The 15509-nt window shown below is 34.2% G+C and overlaps 1 protein-coding gene across 29 annotated transcripts in view; it reads right to left on the reverse strand.

Moving 5' to 3' along the window:
* The window catches only part of RIMS2 (regulating synaptic membrane exocytosis 2), a gene marked incomplete at both ends in the record, with an annotated part of 502005 nt that overhangs the window by 154617 nt on the left and 331879 nt on the right, over positions 1 to 15509 (reverse strand). For 7 of the 29 annotated variants that reach the window (XM_082312730.1, XM_082312756.1, XM_082312732.1 and 4 more), the window contains one exon: positions 4752 to 4817. The exons of 17 other annotated variants lie outside the window; for them this stretch is intronic. In XM_082312730.1, coding sequence (XP_082168856.1) covers positions 4752 to 4817 — 66 coding nt within the window. Of the gene's footprint in view, positions 1 to 272; positions 339 to 4047; positions 4156 to 4751; positions 4818 to 15509 lie in introns of all 29 variants that reach the window. 5 more of the 29 variants (XM_082312740.1, XM_082312729.1, XM_082312751.1 and 2 more) reach the window with 2 other exon arrangements.

Consider the following 15509-nt stretch of genomic DNA (forward strand, 5'->3'; position numbering starts at 1 on the left):
TTCAGTTTTCCTCCCACATCTAATGAATAAAAAATTTTTCAAGTTAAGAATTATACTTTAAAAAAAAAACAAAGTCAAGTTAATGGAGGACTAAAAGAAAATGAGGTACTTAAAACTATGGAGATTAGCTGTTCTGTATTTAGAGAAATACTGCATAAAATGCACTGTAAATTTAAATACCATTTGTCTAGGTGAATTAAAAAATTTAGACTACACTTCAGAAAAAATACTTTACTCAACTTTATCTATTTTTACTATATAAATTAAAATACCTTTCAGGAATATAGGTTGTGTCATCATAATATGAATTAGGCACTCTTCTCTCCTGCCTAGTCCTCCTGAATATGGAATAAACAGCACAGATATTTCAGACAGTTTAAAGGATGCTTCTTTCATGATGTTTTCCCTCACTGTATTATTAAGATAGTGATGAACATAGAGAACATTTATATAAAGTTCAGCAATATATTCTGAATGTGTATTTTCATATATATGTCATTTTAAACTTCTACTTCCAAATTATATTCAGAAATAATTAACAACATATTAAGAACACTTGATCAATGCACACATATTTCATAGGAGTGAAAAGTTACATCGATAGGAAAACAGTATTTGAGCAACTGAGAAATTTCACCAAAAATAGGATATGGATGTTAGAAAATTTCTGACTGGTAAAACGAAAGTCAGAAAACAAAATGGAAGCAAAATTTTGTTTCCTTAAGTGAAGCAACAGAAATTCTGCCTGAAATAAACATCACATCCTGCACAAAATGTGCACAAGCCAGCTTTTATTGACTTCCAAACACTAACTTCAAAGGCTAAATGAAAAAAATGAAAATAGCACAGTGTGGTGTTCTCAGTGACTAAGCTGAGCTCTAAGATAGGTAAGTTGAGAAAGAATATCATGCAGTGAGGTTTTCAGCAGATTTTTATTTGGGAGGCACTGTTAATATTTTACTTTTAAAAACAATTGGGATAAAAATCTTGAGAACCTTACTCTGTCATTCAGATCACGTGTATATCAGCCAATTTAAAATGGATGATTATCAAATTATGAACTAGCCTGTATAACTCTATAGGATTGTGAATTGGGGGGATATAAATAAAAACCTAAGTAGAGCTCTAGATGTCCAGCCATGATGTCTTATATATGTTCAATCCGAGTAGCTGCAGCAGTGTGAACTGATACCAGTTAGTGCTACCATGCTGACCATGCCATTAAAGAGCCAAGGAAAATTGGAGTGGAGTACTGAGCAGCACGGTGTTCTTGGGAAAGCCCAGGGTCCAAAGGGCAATGAAGCCAGTGAAGCTGCACATGTGCCTACTGTCTGTCTTAGGTATATGCTGGAGCAAGTATCTTGTCAATGCCACCTCCATTTCTTTTGGGACGAAAACAGTTGGACTTCTTCAAAAGGGGGGAACTATCGCAAAGACAAAATGACGAGTGCCATAGCCTAAGAATGAACTCAGAAATTAAGGTTTTTGATAATGTAAATGTGTCCTAGAACTAATGAACTAAAGACTATCAAATCTGATAAACAGCAACTGAAATAAACTTCAGCAGTGAAAAGATGAAAAAGAGCCAAGTAGTCACTCTGTGGGGAAAAAAAAGAAAAAACTGATAGAAGAGACCAGAAGAGTTAATGGGCTGGCTGTGAATGACTACAAGATAAGCAATGAAAGGAGCCATGAATAACAAAGAAGGCAAGTAATTTTGACTGATAAATCTGTATGACATATTTGCCTGCAGGACACCCCCACTGGTGGATTCACAGTGACATAAGATACAAAATGCTATCCCAGATGAGAGACTCTTCCCTGAATGCTGGACTGTGCAGAACAATGTTTGCTATTTTGATGAATAATGGAAACTGGAAATTTATTTCACATGCTTAATAAAGTGAAAGTAAAAGGCAGGAAGAAAGGTGGTTGCTTGATATCAATATGACATTGATTAAGCAGGTGGAACTAAGAAGACAGGACTAACACCTTGACCTACAAAAATAATGTAATTTAAAGTAAGTTTTAAGCTGGGAAAAAACAGAAAGATAAATGAGGAAATCTTGTTTAAAAAGAAATTTTTCATATATTTCCAATAAATAAAATAAGAAAGAGGAAATTACTTAGTGTTTTTCAATGGATAAGGAGGAACAAGATAAAGATTATGCTTTAAATGGTCCTTAAATACCTAGAGAACTGCTGTCAGAATATGGAAAGACAAAAATGATGAAAAACTAGGAAAAATGGTAGTGGCTATGAAGTACTCAGAGTACTTCATATCTGGTAAGATGCCTCAAGTAACCAACATTACCCATAGGCAGCCTGGATTCAAGAAGACCAGAGAATCCAGGATCAGTTCTTAGGCTCAAGGAACCTCAAGATGCTGTTCTAACAGTGAGCTAGAGACATTCCACTTCACGTCAGATTTTCCTTTCTGACCCCAGGAGGAATTAGCTTTAATAGCCTTCTCTTCAATAAAGCCCTGGAAAAGATTTACTCCATCTCACTGCTTAAATCCCAGCTTTTTCATCTTTATGCAGTACTGTCACTTTTGCCCTTTATTTTCATTGATTTTACTTTATTTTTGAGAAATTAATTTCTGTAGAAACAAAGATCAAGATTTGCAAGTCAAGATCCTCCAACTAAGACAATTTGATAATAGCTCCAACTTTCTGCAATATCTGAACAATCACAGATACAACCAGCAATCTGAAACAGGTTCAGATAAACTAACGCAAATGTGAGTATATAACTATGGCAAAAAAGAGTATATAAAAATTAACTATTGAAATAGCACATGTATGAGCACATTTCATCACATATTTTCAGAAAACAAACCAAAAATCCCTTTCCTTATTAAGGTTTCTACATGCGGACTGAAATATTTACACTTTATATTAAGTTTCATGTAAAACAGCAGCATTTCAGAACAAATGTTTAACTGAGTTCTAAAGATTATAATGTCTATTATACTATAGCTATGGAGAATTTTTGAAAAGCAGTATTTCTTTGGAAGGAATAGTTCTATAATACTATAAAAGTTCCAGATTCTATTTTGTTTCTGCATCCAAAAATAGTTTTACTAAAAATATGGTTATATATGATCCGAATCCAGACCAAACCTTAATGAACTTTTCAGAGGAACTCATATCCAGAGGGCAGCCATGAAGTTAATATATCAAGGGTTCTTTAGTTCTTGCTATGGAAACATTTACATGGCGCCTCTTGCAAAGCAATAGCCATATCAACCATTATATCTGCTATTTCAGATCTGAAGCCACCATTTCCTTTTCATTGGCTCACAATTTATCAGATTTATATCCTTATTTCTACTCACACACAACCATGTAGACTTCTTCCTGTTTTGCAATATTTCTGAAAATATCATAATCACAGTACTACACCAGCATGTCTTATTACATCTCTTAAAAGGCACTGTATTTCAAGTATAATTATTTCATAGAAATTATTATGGGCTCGACTTCTCTCTGCCATATATTTCATATATAAATAGGAACTCCGATGTTCTGTGATCACACACAGGTATTGTGAATGTATACAAGCAGTCATAAATTACAGAATAAGCACTATATAAATATCTACAACATAAGCCTATACTTTTACTTTTCACTCTATTTTTCAGTTAAGCAAAGTATAAAATTTCAGAAAGACTCTATTTCTGTGTACTTTGAAGTAGATAGGTTTTTCCTTATTATTTCAAAGAGAATAATAAACAGTATAACTATAAGCACTTTCAAAAATTCCAGCAAAAATAAGGGTTATACAAAGACACTTACATATAATATCCATATAATCTAATTTATGAAACTGACTTCTATGAAGCTATTCAGCTTCTCTTGGGATTTACCCATCCTCCTGAGTAGTCAGTTTTAGGTGCATATGTACTCACAGAGTATTATAAAACATCTTCACTGCATGTGTTTTTCACTTAAAACATAGATCACACTCTCAGTTTGGAAACCAAACACAGTACCGTCAAAGTGTAAGGGGCAGAGCTAACGATATGCTCCACATCAATTATACCTCTCAAGGTCATAGTAAGCACCCTCAGAATAGGTACGGCACATCTTACGGGAGCGAAGTAATCTGATTGCATCTTCACAAAATAGAGGATACATTGTGTGATCCTGGCTGCCAAAACATAAAGGGTGATCACAATGAAGAGCAACACAAAGATGAAATGAAGACAAAACAACATGAAAAGCAAGCAACGTCAGCAAAAGAAGAACACACTGGAACAAACTCAGCTGGAACTTTGGTGAATTTTGCAAAACTACTTTTAAAAATTAAGGTATATTGGCCTGCAGCAGAGACTACGAGAAAGGTAACACACTCCAGTTTTATCTATTGTAACCTTTAACACAGCCATACATGTATGACATTCTGTATATGAAAATCACAATATTAGCAGGTATTTGTGCTTGTGATTTAAATAATTTTATTTTTTGCCTTTTTAAAAGACATTAGAATGATGTAAATATAGCATCACCTTCAGGGACTACCAATTACAGACTTTTGGCAGTGAAAAAATGTTTAAAAACTGAAGCACATGAAGAATTACCCAGTGTTTGTCTACACATTATATCAAGAAAGCTAATACTGATATTAACTCAACACTTCTAAGTCTTCTACCACTATACACAGACTAATAAAAACAGAAGTGGACATGTAGGTACATAGAAGTACATACATTATCCGCACAGAGTCACACAGAGGAAAACATATACCTGGCATCTCTGTAATGGTGATCTGTGGACTGCGTGTACCGGGAACGAGGTAAAGTAACATAATGACTGAGTAGATGGCAGAAAGAAAAATACAAATATGAGACAATAAGATGGAGAAGGAATGGTATATATCACACAACAGAAGACATAAAAATCTGAGAATACAGGAGCTACAAAATCATTATATAGAGCACTGAAATTATTAACAAAATTAGAGATCTGATATACAGTTCTAAAGGTAAAATTATCTAGATCATTCACATATTTGTTCTGAGAAGCCAGTAAAAGACTATGGATCAAGCAGATGATAACTAAAATTTGGGATTTTCTACATTATTTCAGTTAGGAGGAAAAAAATTTATAAATCTCTGTCTGAAAGCAATCTCAAGAAGTCAGATTGCCTATTCCCTTACTCGAAGGCAGTGATAACTTCAGTATGAATAATATCTTTGGCAGAGGTTTACCTAGTCTTTCTGAAAGGCTATCACCATTGGGACATCTGTCCCAACATAGCCAGCTCCAAAGCTTTCCCAGTTCTGAGAGTAAGTTTTCCTAATATTTATCCTATTGTGATAAAAGATGAATTTAGATTAAAGCCTTGTTATTATTTAAATAATTAATGAAGAGATATAACATCTGTAACACAATATGCAAAAAAAACCCCCATGCATTTCAAAATAATAAAACCAAGATAATTATATTTTGTTTGTATTTTGAAAATATGTCAAAATTTATGTATTTTGAATATATTTGTTACAGCACTAGATATTTTCCAATTATCAAAAATAGAAGAATGTTATTTCTCTTTTAGTATGCATATATGCACACAGTACAGGAAAAAATATTTTGAAAATAGGTTTTTTCTTCCAATTTACAAGGAATTATTAGAATGCAAAGGAGTCTCTGGTCTACAGCTCCTCTGAACTTGGGGTATTTTAGAGGAACGTCTAATCACAAAAGTCCACATTGGAAGTGTAAACTGATTTCACAAGAAACATGGAAAACCTCGTGTTTATTCTCCACTTTTATTTCTCATATCTTAATTTGCTTATAACTAATGATTTGCTATTAAATAATTAAACACATTGTTACAGGTAGCTATATTACCTACACTTATTATCTTTGCCTCTTTTGCATGTGGATAAAATGTATCATCAGCCACATGTAAATATTCCTTATAAGCATATTAGGTTAATTATATATAGTACAAGAGATCTTTGTGCTCACTTCTTGTCAAATAAATGCAAAAGCATAGTCACCGCTATAAAAAGCTTAAGTCCCTGGTTATGTGATTTAAACTTTGCAGTTTGTTACAAGAATGAGGAGCTGTACACAATTCAGCAGGGCCCAATTTGACACGGTACGCTGAAAATTTGAAGATGAGATCCTAAGAAGGAATAACAATTAAGAAAATAGTCGTAGAGCTACACTGCAGGCTGCAAAAAGTATTAGGGTTCTTAAACTAATGCACAGACCTGAGTACCAAAAGCAGTCTACCCATAACAGCCTGGCAGTCAGCATGCTGCCAAGAAGCATTAAAAAATAATTGTCATGTTCTTAAAATTTGCTTTAGAATATATGCACATCCACAGGAAGAACAATCAAATAAAAATGTAGGAGTCTACCCCACAACAGCTATGATATGTGTGATGATGGCAAACAACTGCATACCAGCTTATTCTCACCACTATGTGGTGACATTCCCAGGCTATATCCACATGAATATGCCCTTAAATGATTTAGATGCAACCTTGGAATTAACACCACAAAACGCTTGCAAATATTACATTAGTATTAATAAGCAATTAAGTGTTTCCAGCTGGTAGATGACATTTTAGTGTTAACAATTCACTTTCACTTCCCCTTTTATCTCTCCAGTGAATTGTTGACAAGTTTTCTTGAAAGTCTTTCAAAAATATGACATCAATAAATATAATATATTCAACCAGTTTTTAAAGAGCAAAGCTTTAAACAAAACTAAGACTTCAAGCAGAATATGTGTTGCAGAACATGAATTTCATGGGAATGAAATTGGTATTTGCAAGCAGCTTAACTTCCCGTCCATAAGAAGGAACACCCCAGACTGTTCCCTTCACTTACTTGTACGTGAATGAAACACCATCAGTTAATGTTCTGCTTAGGATTTGAGTCCTAACTATTTTTCAAATCCCCACTAACCTACTTTAAGTGCCCAACCTCTGGTACCAAGTTTTGTCCTAATACTTCTAGAAACTCAGAGCTCTAGCATTCTGATCAAGTTCTGAGACTTTTGCTTATGAATGTATGGCAGGCAGTTCAATATTTTTCTTTTTTTCTTTTATAATGCAGGAACCCAGAATGAAAGTTGGCTTAGATACAACCACTTATACAGTTTGATATGTAATAACTTTTAACAAGTTTGAAATATGCTTCCTCATCACCCAGAACTCTGCTTGTCTATATAGAGAAGTGAGGTAAGCTTTAGCTTACACTTGACCTGACCCTCTGGCATTACTGGCTATTCATACTTTTCTCTATCCTTTAGAGCCCATGTTATCCATGCTATCTAACTCATAATAGATAATAACTCACTATAAAATGTTCTCACAAGTGCAACATAAAAAAATTAGAAGATTATGTCTGAATTCATTAAGAAGAAAAATCAGTTCTTTATGTGAATTAAAGCAGTAACTTACTACAGTACAATGCATTTGTCATAAATCAAGAATATATACCCTAATGATGTTTGTGCATTTTCATAATATCTCTAACTATATAACAATAATAGAGATATTATTCATGTAAGCATGTGCCTCTCACTGTCTGGAAATGGTTTCTGTTGAAGTACGGTAATATTATCCATAAAATATGCATGGTTAGTGAAAAAGAAAGGAAAGGTGCATGCCATATCTGTATGGAAGAGAGAATGACTGACATCACATAGATGAAAATATGATTGTATGCACATTAGGTGGCAGCATATTTTTCTGTGCTTTATGTATTTCAACATGCAGAGCAAAAGACTTAAATGCCATCTATCTTCTGAGCATCCAGTCAATACTCCACTATTTATTTCTTTATTATTAATACTTTATGCATTTAGCTTAAAAACAATTCTTTATGTTTTTATAAACATGTTAACACCATAACACCAAAGATGCTTATGACATACCTAATTCTCACTGTCCAAAACTGAAACACATGCAACTTTCATTTGGCTAACAGCCAGTCTAAAACACTTAAGATCATAATGTAAATAAGTCATAATGTAGTAAAATCATTAAGCTTTGCATTGCCTAAGTGCAAAAGAATGCCAGAAATGTTCCAGGTTTGGATCTAAAATAAATACGTCTTTTGAGCTGCTCATGAAAATCATGATCTCATACACACATTTAGATGGGAATGCTCGGAAGACCATGGAGACATGGACAAAGTTTAGACATAGCAGATCTTTAAAAAGACAAAAGAACTCCAAGATACTTTTTTTTTTTGGCAACCTTAATTTAGACTTCTAGCGTTTACCACACATTCCTCACTTGCTACATGATAGTAGTCGATGGCAGAAGTATATCAAATGATGGTATGGCAAAATGAAAATATTAGTCTGCATCCTCACAGATTCCTGAAACTTTACATATTTTTTTACAGATATCATAGATAGAAAACTTGCAGCAGCAACTTTTTTCACATATTAAAATAATGAAGTTAGTCTGATAAGGCAGCCCTATACGTTTTGCAATATGACCACTCACACACTCACACACACACTCACACACTCACACACTCACACACACATTCCCCCACACACCCCTGCAGAAAGTGAAAACAGATTTCCACTATTCTGACAAAAAGATTCCAGACATATAGGCAAACATGACAGCTTTTTTGAAGTGAACAGAAAATGATGACTTAAAATTTTCTGATATGGCTCACCTATTTGTCCATTTCCTTACACCTTCATAAAAATTCAGTGAACAAAACAGAGACCAGTGATTCAGTGACGAATTAGATAGCCTAATTGGAAGTACTTGGTATCCAGGAAGAGGCCTGACATATCAGAACAATCTCAGAAGCACACTTGAAAACACATACACACACTCACTTGAACCACCCACGGCATACCTTTCTGTTCTTACTGTGCAAGGGAGTTTCACCTGGTCTTTGCTTCTTGGGATATTTTATTCAACCGTAAAGATGAGGCATTAGAAGATAATCTATTCCTTTCAATTTTTGTTCTCTGTGACCAGGTCCCACAATTTGATTAACATTCCAGCTCCCCTATTAGAGTGGGAAGTTGACTCCCAAGTATTTCTGTGGAAAGGATGAAGTCCTGGAGTACAATTACATCCTGACAATCTTGTGCTTATTGGAATACCCATAAATAATTCTGAATGCAAACCAAGACTTTCTGTTCCACTGTTAGGGCCTGCAGGATTCAAACTCAGTTGACACAAGAAACTTCTATCATCCTATTACCGTTTATCTATTCTGATAGTCAGCTTTTTCCAGTGTATTATCTGATTGTAATTTAAGTAATACATTGTATCATTGGCAACACTACTATCCTCCATTTTTAGTAACACTCTTTTACACTTTTTCAATTGAAATAGCAAATTAAATGAAGTATGAAGCAAATTAAATGACAAGTATGAAGTTATTAAGATTGCTAAAAAGTAAATATAATTTTTTACTGGTATGAATTTGCCTTTAACCAAATACGATCAAACTTTCCAAGTTACAATTTTCCAAAAATCTAGCAATGTGAAGAAATGGGAATTATCTTAATCAGACTGTAGAGTAAGAAATAGGTGGTTCTTTGGGTCGATTAGTTGGAAATTTAGGGGAAAAAGAGCCTTTGAAAGTGGTAGAAGGGAAAAGAGAGACGGTTAGCATCTGAAATTTAGGGTAAGTACTGTGGGAAGGAATGAAGTAAAAAACCGGGCCTGGGATCAAGTTAGGACTGCAAGACTGAGTGCAGAATTGCTCAAGAGAAGAGGGGGCTGGAACTAATAAAATGATGTGGCTTCAGGGAAAAGGTGTGCTATACTTCCTATTAGGATCTTACTCATTCCAACGACGGTAAGCAACTGCTACAACTAGTTACTTTTTCCAAACAAGTGAAGCCAGTGAAATGGTTCTAAAAGTTTAGATTCTCATCTGAACAAAGCAAGAGTTAATGATGTGCTCTGTGGTAGAATGTTTTCCAATGTTGCTTCATAAACACCTGGGAAATCACACTTAAAAACTACATAAATAAAATGTGAAGTCAAGCTCTCAACCTTTAGAAAATGGCAAATGCCATTCAAGACTAAAACACTGGTTATATAATTTCCCCTGCTACATTCCATAGAAAAGATTAACAGAACAGTTTTATGTAATAGTTTAGTTTTTTTAAAGGAGAACAAATTTTCTTTACTTATAAACGTCAACAGTTTTTCCACTGATAATGGTATGGATGCTTTTTGTCACATCAATTGTATAGAAATTCCTGTTTATCTCCTAGGACAGATGAAATCCTAGAAATATTCCAACTGATTGCAATTGACAGTTTGAAGACTTTAGTGGTGAAACAATAGCAATTATCAGCAGAGAATTTGTGAACTGACACATATTCAATCGAGATGACTTTCAACAAGAAAATCAGTATCACATTATCACCGTGTTCCCCACAATGTATTTTAAGTCCTTGCTCCAAAGGACATAACAGCGAAGTCTTTTATCAGAACTGCATTATTTTTAACATGGGCATTTTGGATGTGCATTTTATTCTGAGGAATGTATCTATGACTTTTTGTTGTTTTTTTTTTTTAATTCGGCTCAAAGATCGTGATGAGTCCTTACAGATGTAGCTACATTTGCGAGACTACACTTCTCTTGCCACCTTCCTACTCTATCCTTCTGTTGGAGGTTACCATCCTTCAGCAGACGCATGGAGGCACCAGGTGGGTGGTGCACATAACTGTGCAATTTAACAGTGAGTTCACTGCGAAGTAATGTGCCCACTGTAAATAACAGCAGCTAAAGAGAAAACACTCTCCTTTCTGCCATCTTTACTGCGAGGCTAAAACATGGCAGTGTGCTCAGCCTGCAATCCCTTCAGCAGTTAAATCCATTAGGGCTCATGAGTGAGAGCCCTGGGAGAGGAAATTGTATTTAGCAACATTGGTAACTGAAAACAGAATCTGTTAATGGAAAGTGTAGGACAGTCTTACTTATAGGAATCCCTACTGGTACAATCTCTAGTGTGTTTTTTACTTGCAGTTGTAGGCACAGATATACAAAATAATTAGGAAGTGCAATATACTATTAATGCACACAGTAAAATTTTGAAAGGAGAAAAAGAACTTAATGAAACACTGCAATTATTGAGATTTAAGTTGACACATACATTTTATAACATAGCTGTAAGCAAATTTTCAGCAATGTATTTCTTTTACTTTACTGGGTATTTGAAGAAGGAAAGAAACAATGACACTGCATACTCACATATGGGTATGTACCCATATGACATACACAACCAAAAATTGAAAATATTATCCCAGAATTTCCACATAAAGCATCAGGTACCCTTTATACTCTACAATATCTTTGTATCTGTAATATACATGTAAATGACTGTACTGTAAAATATTAACTAAATAATAAATGACTACTTAATTACATATTATTCAGCTGTGTATTTAATAAAGAATGTGAAAAAAATTATCTGTTAAGTTTTCTGGTTTTTACTATGGTGCAATGTCTCAAAAACCTCTTTTTTCTAGTTTGACCTAATCTGGCACCTAGCTATTAACCATGTTGGATTAGGAGCCTGCTACTTATAGATAAAGCAACTGCCAGTGTAAGATGACTTTTAGAAATGTAGAATTTACATTGCTCTTGGCCACATTTAATTTTGTGTTAAATGATGGAAACAGCTAATTAAATGGCATCTTATCTAACATGCAGCAGACTCATGGTAGTGAATTATTTTCGTCTTCACTGATTTGATTATAGTAACCGGAATTTTTGGCATCTATTTTGGCCTTTACTTGAAGACATGTTTAAGAAAAAAAGTTCTTTCAAGAGCATGAAACAAACAAAATGTTCAACAGAAAGTCTGTATTTAAATGTGCTAATGAAATCATCTCTCAGTAATGCTGTGATAGTCATGCTAGTCCCAGCATATCAAGACATCATCGAAGTGATTTAAAGATAATGGAGAATATTTATTTAAATAATCATGGCTGTGACTACCCCATTACTTTAACATAGAAGATAATAACTTTGGTTCTTTAAAATGGAAACTGTGCAATAGTCCTGATGAAGGGACAGCAGACCCAAAATTTAACTTGCTTTTTCCCTCTTCTTTTCTTGTAAGTACCTAGTAGAAAAACATGTATACTTCAGGAATTTTCTCATACATTTCTACTGCAAGACTATTTTGAGTTAGGCATTCTCTGAATGCTCTGGCCTAATATATCTGTGCTAAACTCACCATTAGCAATTTCATGCCTCAAGGAGAGCACATGTAGGATAAACAATATAGTTAGATTAATAGTTGCTAAATACTATCTAAGCTGGTTAGAGGAGCTGTGGGCCTGAGTACAATTTCCTTACGCTGTCCTGGTGTTTGTTGTTAACTGCTGATATATCTTCCAGAAAGTAAAACACAGATATGGTTTTGGCTGATGTCTTGGTTTTGGAACTATGCTAAGATTCTCACACTGTTCGTCTGATTCACCTAATTATATTGATAGCTTAAATATAAAACTCTGAGGTCATAGAATCATAGAATGATTTGGGTTGGAAAGGACTTTAAAAATCATCCGGTTCCAACGCCCCTGCCACGGGCAGAGACACCTTTCACTAGACCAGGTTGCTCAAAGCCCCATCCAACCTGGCCTTGTACATTTCCAGGGATGGGGCATCCACAACTTCTCCAGGCAAGCTGTTCCAGTGCCTCACCACTCTCATAGTAAAGAAGTTTTTGTTATATCTAATCTAAATCTATCCTCTTTCTGTTTGTAGCCATTACCCCTTGTCCTATCACTATGCTCCCTTGTAAAAAGTCCATCACCAGCTTTCTTGTAGGCCCTCTTCAAGTACTGAAAGGCTGCAATAAGGTCTCCTCAGAGCCTTTTCTTCTCCAGGCTGAACAACCCCAACTCTCTCAGCCTGTCCTCATAGGAGAGGTGCTCCAGCCCAAATCTGGTCAAATCTGGCTGTTTCCAACATTTTCTCTGTAGCTTGGTTAGTTTCAGTTTCTGAAGTGAGGTAAAAGTTTGCTTCAGAGAGTTTATTATAACATGTCCAACTGAAGTTTACAAGGTTGTCCCATTACAGATAAAAGATCTGATGGAATTTAGGGCTGTATTAGGTCATAAGCATTCATATTTCTCTCTATTACAAATTCAGACTATTTCATAAAGGAGTGTGGTACTTGCAGAAAAACTTTCATTTTGACAAAAATGAACCAGTACATCTATATTAAATATATAGGTAACAAATTAACTTGATTTCCTACTTTGAGTTACCAATATACATGGTACAATTCTGACATTTTTGATTATACGGCAACAGATACAAATTTTAACTGCAACTTTACCCTGCCAACAAAATCAGTATATGATTCAATAGTAACATTTGACATATTTAAAGGCTTGGTGTTTGAAATTAAAATTATCTCAAATTAAATTTAAAAAATAATGTCTTTCAGCTTTTTTAAAATAATTTGATTTTCACTTCTAACTACGCATTCAGTTTTGAAGGAATGTTTACGTTGCCATTAGGCTTGAGGTCATTAGACATTTTTGTATGTGGTTTGAACTAACTCCTTAGTGCCATATACCTTAGACAATTTATGTTGAATTATCTAGGGAAAGAATTTTCTCACTCATATTCTCAGTCATATTTTAACTTATATGAGCATGTCTACAGGAAGGTACTTTTTCAAAGTCCCTTTTTTTGTAAACAGTTCCAAGGAATAAATAGACCATGGAAACAACAAACCATCAGAGCTGTGGAAAAGCAAAGTGTGATATTTTTTCAGAGGTAAGTGTGGAACTAAACAAGGATGACAGTTAGAGAGATTATAAACCTATACAAAAGGTTCAGTTATTCCATTTCTCCAAACTGCCTGCAGTTCTGGCAGTTTTAAGAATCAATACCATTAAAGAGTTACTTTAGGAACTTATGTACGCACCATTGTTTTGTAGTATGTAACACAGACAGTATAAAAATATTCACTAACAAAATTTGAAGTTTAATAATCTTTCCATTCATAAAACTACTGTCAAACTAACAATGAATATAAAACATGATAAGTGTTTGGCAATAGTCCTTTTCTATTCTCTTGAGTGTTGCCTAAAACTGACATGCTTCAGAGACTGTATGTTGCAATAGAGGCATAGCTAGTCAACAATCTGATTACACAGGCAACCACTTGCTGTGTACGAACAGCAGAACTTCTGTGTGTGTTTTGGAAAACACAGATGACACATAAACCTGTGTTCAGAGATTCAGAGCACACCTAACAAGCAAATACTTATTCATCTAGAACGGTCATGTGAAAATTCAATAATCTCATCACCAAAAACTTTTTGACATTATTTTTCTGACATATTCTAAAAAAACAATTTTCTTTCTCTACGCCAAGCTTCCATAGGGGTTATTTGATTGAAGTGATGGGGAAAGACTGTGGTGCTGTATTTCAAGCCACCTTTCACTGCTTTGTATTTATCTGGGAGGCAGCAAGTAAACTTTCACAGTGAACAAACCCAGAAGCATTCCATAGGGCATATAAACGCTCTAAGGACAAGTTCAGATCCTATTTCAAGCATGACTGGTCTAAAAATCAACATAATATTATCCAAAAAGCATTCTGTTCTTTTCTTTTAGGGAAACAGCTCAGAATCCTTAAGTTACTGCCTTCTGTATGAAAATCAGATAGCCTCATGAGCCAGCTAAATAGCATTCTTCTTTTCTCTAACTTAAATAGAAATATTAGTTTAATGCAAAAAAAGAGGTTCACCTATGACCTATTATACTTGTAATGAATACAGTTAACATTCTGGTTGATAAATACTTGATCGTTTTCCATTATCTTAATTTTTTTGCCCATTTGACTTTTGTTGGCCAAATTCAATTACAAATCACTTGAATAGATATGCTTTTTTTTTTCCTTGTGGTACTCTTTTTTCTAATTTACCTAATTAGGATTAGGATTAGGAACAATTAATCTTTTTTTTTTTTTTCTGAAGAATTTTTTCTTACACTCCTTACAATCATTGACCATCACATTAATACTCTTTTAAGACATATTCATATTTTCTGTTCAATATTGATAACAAAAAGCCAGTGATTCTTAAATTCTTTGTATTACAGTTAGCAACACCAATTATGTGCTTTGATGTCACTTGAGGAATAACCTGTAATGATCATCTGTAAAAGTATTAACCTCATAAACTAGTCACATAGCCTTCAATAAGATTACAAAATATGTCTGTATTGCTCCTTGCTATATGCAGTTATGAAATGGGACAATATCCAGCAATCATGCCTCTCTGATTATAATGTGCAGGTTTTCAACTTGGTGTATAAGAAGCTGAAAGATTTTCAAAATTAAAGGTAAAAAATGCTTTTTCTTTTGACTTTCTGACCTGAAGACAATGATGGGTAAGATCTTATCAATTTTTTTTTTAATGTCACAAAGGTACTACCACAATTAATTCAGCAAAATTAACTACATTAGCCAACTATTGCTGGCAATTCTTTTTTGTATCATTAAAATTCATAGAG

This window comes from Platalea leucorodia (assembly GCF_965183815.1).
Source record: "Platalea leucorodia genome assembly, chromosome: 1".
Classification (NCBI taxonomy): domain Eukaryota; kingdom Metazoa; phylum Chordata; class Aves; order Pelecaniformes; family Threskiornithidae; genus Platalea; species Platalea leucorodia.